At 58.9% G+C, this 11370-nt stretch overlaps 1 protein-coding gene across 2 annotated transcripts in view; it reads right to left on the bottom strand.

Moving 5' to 3' along the window:
• The window catches only part of ARHGEF17 (Rho guanine nucleotide exchange factor 17), a 36914-nt gene that overhangs the window by 1167 nt on the left and 24377 nt on the right, over nucleotides 1-11370 (bottom strand). For both annotated transcript variants that reach the window (XM_086739765.1, XM_086739766.1), the window contains exons 2-20: nucleotides 11216-11293; nucleotides 8729-8911; nucleotides 8224-8340; nucleotides 7818-7910; nucleotides 6920-7096; nucleotides 6618-6668; nucleotides 5613-5722; nucleotides 5417-5502; nucleotides 5165-5283; nucleotides 4687-4900; nucleotides 4500-4573; nucleotides 4178-4371; nucleotides 3838-4088; nucleotides 3033-3279; nucleotides 2864-2950; nucleotides 2689-2756; nucleotides 2249-2397; nucleotides 1994-2168; nucleotides 642-884 (exon numbers count right to left, since the gene is read on the bottom strand). In XM_086739765.1, the coding sequence (XP_086595891.1) occupies nucleotides 642-884; nucleotides 1994-2168; nucleotides 2249-2397; nucleotides 2689-2756; nucleotides 2864-2950; nucleotides 3033-3279; nucleotides 3838-4088; nucleotides 4178-4371; nucleotides 4500-4573; nucleotides 4687-4900; nucleotides 5165-5283; nucleotides 5417-5502; nucleotides 5613-5722; nucleotides 6618-6668; nucleotides 6920-7096; nucleotides 7818-7910; nucleotides 8224-8340; nucleotides 8729-8911; nucleotides 11216-11293 (2716 nt within the window). The remainder of the gene's footprint in view (nucleotides 1-641; nucleotides 885-1993; nucleotides 2169-2248; nucleotides 2398-2688; nucleotides 2757-2863; nucleotides 2951-3032; nucleotides 3280-3837; nucleotides 4089-4177; nucleotides 4372-4499; nucleotides 4574-4686; nucleotides 4901-5164; nucleotides 5284-5416; nucleotides 5503-5612; nucleotides 5723-6617; nucleotides 6669-6919; nucleotides 7097-7817; nucleotides 7911-8223; nucleotides 8341-8728; nucleotides 8912-11215; nucleotides 11294-11370) is intronic.

The raw sequence follows: 11370 nt of genomic DNA, 5'->3' as shown, positions 1-11370 counted from the left end.
CAACATCAGCCCACTGTCATCATCCACCAGCATCATCCCAGCACCATCCCACCAGCATCTTCCCACCACTACCATCCCACCAGCATCATCCCAGCATCCTCCCACCAGTGTCATCCCAGCATCACCATTCCACCAGTGTCATCCCAGCATCACCATTCCACCAGCATCATCCCAGCATCCTCCTCACCAGCATCCTCCAAACACCACCACCACTTCACCAGGTGCCACACCTTGGCCCTTCAAAACTCCTCCCACCCCAAATTAGCCCCTCCCACCCCAAACTAGCCCCTCCCACCCAAATTACCACCTCCCTTCCCCACATCTCCGCCTTCTCCCCATCCCACCCTGATCTCAGAGCTGGACCAGGTGAGACTCGCCACGTGGCTTTCCGGTGGCTTTTCCCCGTGGGAATTAGGGTGTCCCAGGCAAATCTGGGGTCACTCAAGCCATGGAGGGGGCGGGTAGCACCCAAATTTCCCCTATCTTAATTTTCCTCCCTGGATTTTCACACGGCAGGGACAGACCGGGGATTCCGACGACGACATTTCAAGGCTGTTCCCAGTCATCCACCATCAGGACGGCATTCCCGGCCGATGCCCCTAAAGTCAGGATCGGACCCCCCCCCAAATGACCCCACCTACCCGTCTCCCTTGGCAACGGGAAGAGGACGTCGAAGCCGTCGGGCAGCTCGATGGCGGTGAGGAAACGGACGTGGCCGGTGTGACCCTGCGAGAGCCCCACCAACGTGGGGGCCGCCTTGGCCGAGAGGGCGAGGGTCAGCACCACGCCGGCGCTGGTCCCGATCCACAGCAAATCCTTGCAGGCCAGCAGAGCCGTGATCCGCAGGCAGGCTGCCTTGTGCTGCCGGATTATGGCGTCCGAGCCTGCCGAGCATCCCCGGCCGTCAGCGTCCCTTCCGGCCGACGTCACCGGCCTCCGCTCCCAGGGGTATCCGAGGGGGACGCGGGACGTGGGGATGGGACACCACAACCCCGTTGGCTGGTATAAGAGTGCTGCCAGACTGGGCTGCCTGAATTCTGCCTGGGATTATGCAGATGACCTGTTCCCATATGGGATTATGAAGCCATCCCACATGGGATTATGAAGCCATCCAGGGGATTCCCTGTTACACAGTGGGATTATGCAGATGACCTGTTCCCACATGGGATTATGAAGCCATCCCACATGGGATTATGAAGACATCCCACGTGGGATTATGAAGACATCCCACATGGGATTATGAAGCCATCCAGGGGATTCTCTGTAACACAGTGGGATTATGCAGATGCCCAAGCATTTCCTATTTCCACACTACGGATTATGCAGCCACCCAGGCGCTGCCCTATTACCCCATGGGATTATGCAGCTGCCCCAGGGGCCGCCTCGTTTCTATGTGGGTTTACGCACATGCCCAAGGGTTTCCCTATTTCCACGTGGGATTACACAGATGCCCAGAGACTTTTCAATTCCTATGTGGAACTACACACACGCCCATAGGCTGCCCTGTTCCTGCACGGGATTACGCCACCGCCCAGGAGCTGCCTAATTTCCACACGGGATTATGCAGCTGCCATGGGGCTGCCCGATTTCTACACGGGATTATGTACAGCTGCCCTATTCCTGCATGGAATTATGAAGCCATCCAGGGGATTGGATCTTATCCTGTGGGATTACACTGACGCCTGGGGGTTGCCCTGTTTCTACATGGGATTATCCATCTTTCTACATGGGATTATCCATCTTTCTACATGGGATTATCCACCTGCCTAGGGGCCGCCCTATTTCCCTGTGGGATTACCCAGCTGCCTAACAGCGAGGACAAATCCCGGTCTGGTCTCCTTCCCCAAAACTGCCTGGGATGCAGGAGAGATTAAATTCCCCAGCGCTGGATGCTACGGGGCATCGCATTTTTAGGGCGGAAGATGGGCGCGGGTACCCACGGGAGACGGCGACGGGCACCCACGGGAGGAGACGTGTCACCAGTGGGACTTACCGGCGAGCATCTTGTGGACCGGGGGGGTGATATCCGCTTCGGCCAACTGCTCGTAACTGGTGGCGTGGTAAAGCCGGACCTGGGCGCTGCTCTGCAGGGCGACCCACACGCCGGTCCCCGCGCTCACCATGCAGGTGACGCTGCGCCCGCCGTCCTGTCCCACCTGGAGCGTGTGCTGCGGGTGACGGAGTCACGTCAATGCCACCGGTGATGTCGCCGTCCCCTCGCCCGACCTCCCGCCATCGCCCGCCGTACCTCTTGCGCCAACGTGGCGGAGTTGAGGACGATGACCCGGTTTTGGCAGCCGCACCAGAGCTTCCCCGCCACTGCCACCATCTTGGTGATGGGGCTCCCCGGCGAGCCCAGGGACAAGGACTTGGAGTTTTGAGGGTCCCAGAAGTGACCTGTGGGAGTGGGGGGTTAAAGCATCCCCCCAAAAACCCCACCTTGACCCAGCTGATGGGCGGTGGCTGGAGATGCCATTCTCCAAGATGCACGTCTCCATCTGGCTCCGATTTTGGGGTCTCCAGCATCCCTGGAGGGATGTCCCTTCCCCTCCCATGGAAGCAGGGAAGCTGTCAGCACCCTGAGTGTCCCTCCCCAGGGGGTTGCTGAAGCCACCCACCCAACAGCCACCACTTTGGGGCCGCATTTAACGCCCCCAGAGCCCTTGGATGGCCCTCATCCGGCCTCACCTGCCTCCCGCTGGTACGCAACGAGCTCCCCGTTGGCCAACGACACGAAAACCTGGTTATCCAGATACCTACAGGGAGAAAAACCCTTGGAAAACCGGTCGCAAAATCCCACTCAGCCACCCCAAACCACCTCAATGTGGACATCCCAGAGTTGAAAATCTTTTTCCGTGCTTACAAGATGCACATGACAGCAGCGGCGTGTTGCATCTTCATGCTGTTCTTCCTGTTACGGATGTTGTCCGAAGACTGGTAGACGTGGATGCTGCAGAAGAAGAGCAAAACTTGAGGCTCACGAACGATGGGGGTCCACCCCACGCATGTGTCCCCCCATCCTGGGGACGTACCAGCCATCTTCGGTGCCCAACCACATGGAGCTCTGGTGGGCTTCAGGGTCAAGGCTGAGAAGGTCCTCGAGGCTGCCCCGGGTGAAGGAGCCACGGCTAGAGCGACGCAGGGCTCGCCCGTCCGTGGGGCTCTCGCCGTGTCGGTTTTGGCCGTAGGTGCTGGTGATGGGCATGAAGCTGGCTTCTTGCTCTTCCTCTGAGCTCGTTGTCTCCGCCGTTGCCTCCTTGCAGCTTGGGATCTCTTCATCTGTAGAGGATGAAGAGAAGGAGTTGGACCAGGGACCACCTGACACCCATCAAAGCCATGGCGAAGAGACCCTTGTGATGTCAAGTCCAGGGGAGGACAACCCACCAAGTTCTACTCAAAGCCACCAGCCCCACCCCAGCACCACGGGGCTGGGCTGATGCCCCCCAACATCTCTTTTCCAGGGATTTCCTCGGCTCAAAAGCCTCTAGCTGTGGAATTCCCTGAAGAACGCAAGGTGGAGTGGCCAAAATGATGGAGGTGCCCGACATTTTAGCAGGGCCTGTTGTGACAGGATGAGGGGTCATGGTTTTAAACTAAAAGAAGGCAGATTCAGAGTTGATAGAAGGAAGAAATTTTTTACGCTGAGGGTGGTGGAACACTGTCCCAGGTTGCCCAGAGAGGCGGTGGATGCCCCATCCCTGGAAACATTCCAGGCCAGGTTGGCCGGGGCTGTGAGCAACCTGATGTGGTTGGAGATGTCCCTGCTCCTTGCAAACCACCCTACGGTTCTACGATTTTAGGACAAAGAAGTGTTTTTTTTGCTAAGCAGGGACTCACTGCCGAAGCTGGAGGAGATGGTGGAGTGGCTGGCCTGGCTCTGCAGTGTCCCTGAGGGACTGGGCGAGGACTCGTCATCCGTGTCATCGCTATCGAAGGGCACCAGCTCCCTGTTGCCTCCGTCGACCGGCTCCGAGAGCTCCAGCGACGAACCCGAGATGGAGATGTGCAGGCACGGCTGCGGCCCCACATCCTCCGCCGGCGCTGGCGTCGCCTCCGAGGAAGGGCTGCCCACCGGCTCGGCACGCTCCCTGCCATGACGTGCGGGAAGGGGGAAAAGAAGCAGCTCCAGCATCGCCCCACACCCCTCGGTTCCGCGGAGCCGGTGGGAATGTCCTACCTATATGCCCGCTTGAGACCGGGCACGGAGGCGATGCAGAGGATCCTGGCAGAGCAAACGGCGATGCAGGCCTCCACCGTGGGCTCCTTACGGATGCTGAGCAAACAAACCTGCCCCACGTAACCGTCGCTGTTGCAAACCCAAACCTCGTGAGAACTTTCCGGGCTGCCGTGACTGGGAGAAGCGCAAGAAAACTGCAAGGGAGCAAAAGACGGGATGAGTTGGCTTCTTCGGGAACGATGCGGGAGCTCTCGGCCATCTGGCGGCAAGCCCACCAGGACGGAGAGAATCGCAGCTCCCGTGGGATGCTTGAACCCAGTACCTGCATCCCACTCCGCGTCTTCATGATGGGAATGGCCTTGAGGAACTCCGGGTCCAGGCAGTTTTTGCTGGAAGCTAGGAAAATGAAATCGGAGAATGAAGAAGCGATGGAGGAAAGGGGGTCTACCGAAGCGGGGGCGTGATGCTGAGCCCACCACCGCGTCCACCACTGGCGTCTTTGGCGTTACCCAGCTTCTTCTTGGCGTCCTCAAAGGCTTGCTCAAAGCTGATCCGGGCGTCGGGGTTGGGGAACTCAAAGATGAAGGACTCGGTGCCGTCGGCTTTGGTGGCGCTGAGCTCCATCTTGTTTGGGGGGAAGGCCATGCTGAAGGACAGGGATTGCTTCTCTGCCAGCTCCCGGTGGATGGCAGCCATCAGGTCTTTGATGACGTCATCCAGGCTCTGGGGACAGGGACAATGCCTCAACTCTCAGGGACGGGCCACCACGAGCCATGTGCGTCATGATGCCCCCATCCATCCCTGAGCATCCTTCAGAGGTGGCCCCAACCGCATTGTGGCATTGGGGCTGGCAGCATCTGGGCCCTTGGAGGACACTCATGGCCACCAGCCCTTCCACAGGTTCTCCCTCCCTCTGAGGACATTCTAGGTGGTCCCACGGGGAACGTGTCCAGCCAGGGGACAGCACCAGGGCCATCATCTCCATACCTGGTGGGGGAAGCTGAGTGTCTCTGACAGCTTGCTGACTTGCCCCAATGTGTTGAGGTCTTCATCCAAGCGGCAGATGCTTTTCTGAATGCTCTCCCGGTTGGTGGCTTGCGAGGCACCTGTATGGGGACACATAGGTGGCCTTAACCTCTTCCTCCCCGGTGCCATGGAGAAGAACCTTCTCCCCACCAGATGGGAGTGAGCGGCGGCTTTTAGGGGTGGGGTGGGAGACCCCAGCAGGCAGTGACAGACCTTTGACAACGTCCACGTCCTCCAGCGGCAGCTTCCAGAGCAGTTTGTACTTGCTGGCGGTGTCAATCACGCTGGCCGCTGTGTACCTGCGAGGTTGGAAGGTTGGAAGGGAGAAGGTTGAGCTGCACCCATGTCCCCAGCACCCTAAAGACGTGGGTTGATCCTGGTAGGTGCCCCCAAGCCTGGTGGTACTCACAGGCTCATGGAGCTGCGGCGGAGGGAGCCCGACTTGCGCTTCAACGTGGTGCACACCAGCAGGTCCGTGAAGAGGAAGAAGGAGCGGTCCTTCTTCCCACCCACTGCCTTCTGCGGAGGGGTGGGAGACACCAAGGGGTTAATGCCCGGCCCCCATGCCTTTGGTGCTGGGAGTGGTCCCTGCCTCAGTTTCCCCATGCACAGGGAGGCTGCGGGGGGCAGGATGGGCCCCTCTGCATGGGGACTTGTTGTGTCCTCGCAAAGATGAAAGGGGACACGGGTGCAACGGCCATGTGGGCAAAGCCACAGGGTCCCAATCATGGGGAAGCGCCAGGGCCATGGGAATGCTAAGCATGGGCTCACCAGGACCACGCAGTCCCCATCTCCAGCCTCCCTCTCCACCCCTGGCCTGGGGCTGCTGTGGGCTCTCCTGGCCTCCTGCCTGCTCCTGAACCCATCTTATCTCTCCCCACGCACTTGGGGAATTTTATATTGTCCCCATCGATCTGTCATCAGTCCATCTGTCCATCCTCCCATCCATCCAGCCGTTCTTCCATCCTTCTATCCATCCCTTCATTCATCCATACATCCATCCTTCTATCCATCCCTTCATTCATCCATACATCCATCCTTCTATCCATCCCTTCATCCATCCATACATCCATCCTTCTATCCATCCCTTCATCCATCCATACATCCATCCTTCTATCCATCCCTTCATCCATCCATACATCCATCCTTCTATCCTTCCCTTCATCCATCCATCCATCCTTCTATCCATCCCTTCATCCCTTCATCCATCCATCCATCCATCCTTCCATCTATCCCTTCATCCATCCTTCCATCCACCTTCAATCTCTCTGCTCTTTCCACCCACCCGTCCATCCATCTGCAGCCTCCCATAGGCACACAGGCATCCCATGACCCGCCATCATTGCCTCCCACCGCCCCATCCGGTGTGTGGTCCCATGGCCTTGATGGTGACGAGGGACCACCCCTCTCTTACCACTTCCACGACCATCTCCTGGCGCAGGAACCTGCGGAGCGGGGCCTGGAGCTGCGGGGACAAGGAGACTCATGAGCAGGGAGCCTCAGGGTGGAGAACCCTCATGGGCTTTGTCCTCACCCCTGCGGCTCCCCAGCTCAGAACTGGTACCCCAGACCCCTGCCAATCAAGCCCATCAAGACCAAGTGATGATGGGGAAAGTAGGACTTGGTGGAGAAAACAAGTGGTCCAGCCTGGGGAGACCACTGGTTGCATTTTGGAGAGAAGGAAAGACCGACCCTGCGTAAGACCGGCGTACGTACATCCTCCATCCCTTCGATGTGGGACTCGATCTCCTGCACGATCCGGGCATTCCTCTCCACCTCCTCCGCGCTCTTCATGCCCTTGTTGATCCTCTCGGCCACTTGCTTGATGTTGCGCTGGGCATCGATGAGAAAGGGGTGGTCGGGGTGGTCCTCTGGTGTGTGCTTCAGGAGGTCCTACCATGGGAACACAGCCGGACGTCATTGTGGGCAAAGCCTGGGCACCGGTGACACCATGACATCCCCAAGCTAAGCGCCCACTGGGATGGAGACCAGCCCTATGCAGGTAAAGTTCTGCCAAGAAATGAAGATCTGAGCTTTGGCCACTACCAGCCTGCTCTTTGCCACATCTAAAGGGGCCACCAGCTCCTGTGAGCACACCATCACCTTGCACAGACACCCAAAATTTACCTTTGAAAGTGTTCAAGGCCAGGCTGGACGGGGCTTTGAGCAACCTGGTCTAGCGGAAAGTGTCCCTGCCCATGGCATCAGGGTTGGACTGGATGATCTTTGAAGGTCCCTTCCAACCCAAACCATTCTCTCTATGAAAGTCCCCACCATCCAGGGAGACTGACCTCAGCACGGGGAAACAGAGGCACAGAGAGGGTGGCAGCATGACCGGTCCCAAAATAGTGCTGCGATGTCCAACCTCCCAGCAGAAGGGGACTGCACACCCGTAGGGACATGCTGGGGGGGACAGTCCTCAGGGTGACCGTCCCCAGGAGGACAGAGCCTCACGCATGCTTGAGGACACCAACTTTGTGTCAAGGGATGGGAAAAGGGACCGGGAGAGACGCGAGACCCCTAAAAGCTCCCATTACGTGGAGGTGAGGAGGAGCCATGGTCTCACCAGCACGGCACAGATGCTGTCCTGCCGGCACCCGCTGCCCGCACCCACCTTCACCAGCAGCTCGTATCGCGGGATCCTCTGCACCGGCTTGATCATCAGGTCGGACAGCGCCTGCTTCTCCTTGTTCTCCCGCATGCTTTGCTGCAAAACATCAGCAGGGGACAAAGATGGGTCTGTTAGGTGGGACGCAGCAGGGACCCCGTGTCCCACCAGCCCAAGACCCAGAGCAACACCTATTCGGGTCATGGTTACTCCTTTTTACACCATCCAGAGTGACTCTGGTTCATCCCAACCTGATGTCTTCACAATGAAACCAAGAAGAAGGTGGGTGGAAAAAATCCCAGACCATAGATTACCAGTTTGCTCCCATTAAGCCCCATCCCGCCCCACCAGCAGCTTTGCGGGTGACTCTGGACCTTGGCCAACGTCTTCGGGGAGAGGAACCAGGACCCACCTCCAAGAACTTGATGAATGCCGGCCGGGCTTCCTTGGCGATCCTGACGGCATCCTTGGCGTTGAGGAAGTTATCGATGTAGGCAGAGTAGATGTTCACCAGCACGTCCTTGGAGAACTGGGAGGGGAAAAGAGGCGGGGGAAAAGGGAGATAGGTCCAGCATGGACCTCCTGGGAACGCCTGGGAGAAGCTACCCCAAGGGTTAATCCCGGCGGAGGGAGGGCTCAACCGCTGCCCGCCCTCCTCGATTTTTCAGCCCTGACATTTCTGCTCTGGAGGCAGAAACGCTGAGCTGCAGACCCAGCCGGTCGCCGCAACACCCCGCTGTTACGCTAAGCAGACGGCGGGCCTGGAAATCGTCTCCTGCTCTCCATCTCAGGCCTGTTTGGCCTGTCCTTTAATCACTCCCCAGTCTCCTGCTCCGAAACTTCTCCTGCTGGGGCCTGCTGCCCAAGAGCAGGCACGTCTGGGTTCTCCGGGGGAAATCCACCCTGCGAGGACCTACCGACTGCACGAGGAGGTCGCCCACTTTCTGCTTCTCGTGCCAGTTCTGCACGCAGTCGTGGATCTGCTCCAGGAACTGCTCGTGGTGCTCCAGCAGCTCAGGGATCTGGTCGAAGATCTCATCCACCAGTGACGGGTCGCACAACAGCGAGTTCTCCGGCTGCTTCAGCGGCTTCATGTAACCCTGCGGGGAAGCAGAGGCCTTGGCGTCCCCGTAATTTCTTTTCCCACCACCCAACACGAATTTTTCAACCCCGGTCAATACGGAGATTGGTGGCATCCTGCAGCAAGGGGTTCCCCCAGTGAACGCTGGGTTGCGGGGCCCATCAGAGGAACCAGGCAGAGCTGGGTCCCAGTAGGTTTTGCACCTCAGCCCTCCTGGGTCCCATCCCACCCAGTGCATCCCCATGGCAGAGTGGGGAGCGGGGCAGGTCTGCATGAGGAACCTCCAAAACACGACATCCTCTGTCCTCCAGATATGAGGTTGAGAAGCTCCAAACCTTTGCTGTCATGAGCCTTGGTCACCTCCATCTGCTACAGAGCCTGACCCAGCTGGGGAATCACGGCAGCACGACCCTGGGAGCCAAAAGTCGGTGAGTTCCCAGTGGGATTTAGGGCGTTTGGGACCAGGAGGGGGTGGAGGCACTGGGTCAAGCCCTGGACCACCTCACCAACAGCATCTCTTGGGCAACGGTCAACAAGCGATGCTCAGGGTCAGTAGGAGAAGTGGGACAAGAGTGGGTCCTCTGCAAGGCTGGGTGGGCAGCTCTGCTGTGAAACCCCTCCCGCCCCACCATGGGGCAGAGCTGCGGAGGGGAGCAGTGCTCCCAGGAATGGGAGAGCTGGATTTGCAAGGGATGCGGGGTGATGAAGGTCTTCTCAAGCTTTGCCTCCTCCTCAGCCCAACCAGCACGGGGTGCTGGTGTCTTTCAGGATGCTGGGAGGGACCGTGGAGCTGCGTGGTGAGGACAGGACCCACCTCAAGCTGCTTCAGACACCTCCATCCAAGGTGCCGAGGGAGGAGTCATCCCCCAAGGATGAGGTTCCTCAGACTGACGGCTGGTATCTCGTGAAGACTCGAGTTAGAAGGGCCAAATCCTGAGGCTCGTAACCAGTCTCGCCTGCCCTACTGTGGCCAACTTCTCCAGCAGGAACTGGGCTGGGCTGTGCCATCCCACCCACTATAAAACTGGGGGAGTGGGACCAGACGAAGAAGAAGAGCATCATCTGGTTTGGCTGGAAGATGATGCTTCCAGGTGGCCCCTGTCCCTGGTAGCCACGGCGCTCCATGCCACTGGGCCACATCACGGATCCAGGCGGCTTGTCCCAGCTAAGACAGGGAGCTGAGGGTGTCTGGAGCTTGTGACCCAGCCCTGGAAAGCCAGGTCCCCCAGGTTCTACCATGCCAGGACGTGTCCCATGGGCAAGAGCTGAGGCATTAACGCCCTGTGGCTCCCACTTCTGTCCAGCCAGTCCCTCCAGTGGGGAACCAGTGAGCTCCAGCAAGGTTGCCCTCTCCCCAACCAGCCTCACGTCCCACCTCAGATGAGGACACAGCCCATGGGACAGCCTCTGTCCATGCCAAGACCAGCAGGCACATCACCTGACCCCAAACCATGTAGAGCTTTCCCCCAGAGAAGCCCCAGCGCCAACGTCCTCTCGCCCCTCCGAGCCAACATCTGCATGAGGAGCAGCCTCCAAAGGTCCTTCCCTCCTGCAGCAACATCTGGCAGGGCGTATCTGGGTCCACCGCGGGGGCATCCTGGCAGGGGATTTCTTGGGAAAGCCAGGCGTTGGGCACCCCATCTCCTCACGGACGCGACCAGCAGCTATCCTACATGCGCCGCTCTGCATCGAGCAGAGCAGAGCTCTGATTTTTCGGTGTTTTCACCCGGACAACCCACACCTACGCCAGCATGACCTAGCCTCTAGGGCGTTGACCACCATTAACCTTCTGAAACATCTTCATTAACATCTGAAACGTGGGGTGGACCCTCCGGCCAGGCTGCTCCCAAGGCGGGGGTTGGAACCAGCTCAGTAAAAAAAAGGACAGAGAAAAACCCTTGGCCCGTGGCTGCGGGTGACGACGCTGAGTAGAAAACGGGGGGACACAGGAACGGGGGGTGTAAAGGGTCCCCCATCATGAGATGGGGCAACAGACCAGGAGATGGGGTGCAACACAAGGAAGAGCTTTTGGGGGCAAGCACAGGAAGGGGCTTGGGGACATGGCACTCATCAGGTGACAACCCACCAGGAGTGTCACAGGCTTGATTTGGGGGGCAGAGGTGACCCCCAAACCCATTGTTGACACTATCACCACGCTGCTCCCACCTCCAGTCCTGCTGTCCCCAACATCCCCACTGCCACCCGTCCCCGATCCATCCCCACACCACATCAGCGTTGGGAGAGCGCCCACAACCGGGGGTCCAACTTGGGGTCCCATCATGAGGTGGTTTGGGGTGCCACGTCCCTGACCGCGCCGCGTTACCTGCATCAAGGTGCGCAAGGACTCCACGTAGGACTGCTCCGTGTCCAGCAGCGTCATGATGACGTGTTTCCTCATGTCCTACCCGGGGGTGGAAAGAAAGACGAGATGAGTTTCGGGGGGTGACACGATGGAAGGGGAGCAACGTAGCGGGTGGC

Source organism: Chlamydotis macqueenii, chromosome 1 (genome assembly GCF_036417535.1).
Source record: "Chlamydotis macqueenii isolate bChlMac1 chromosome 1, bChlMac1.mat, whole genome shotgun sequence".
NCBI classification, from domain to species: domain Eukaryota; kingdom Metazoa; phylum Chordata; class Aves; order Otidiformes; family Otididae; genus Chlamydotis; species Chlamydotis macqueenii.
This window is presented reverse-complemented; position numbering and strand designations above follow the sequence as displayed.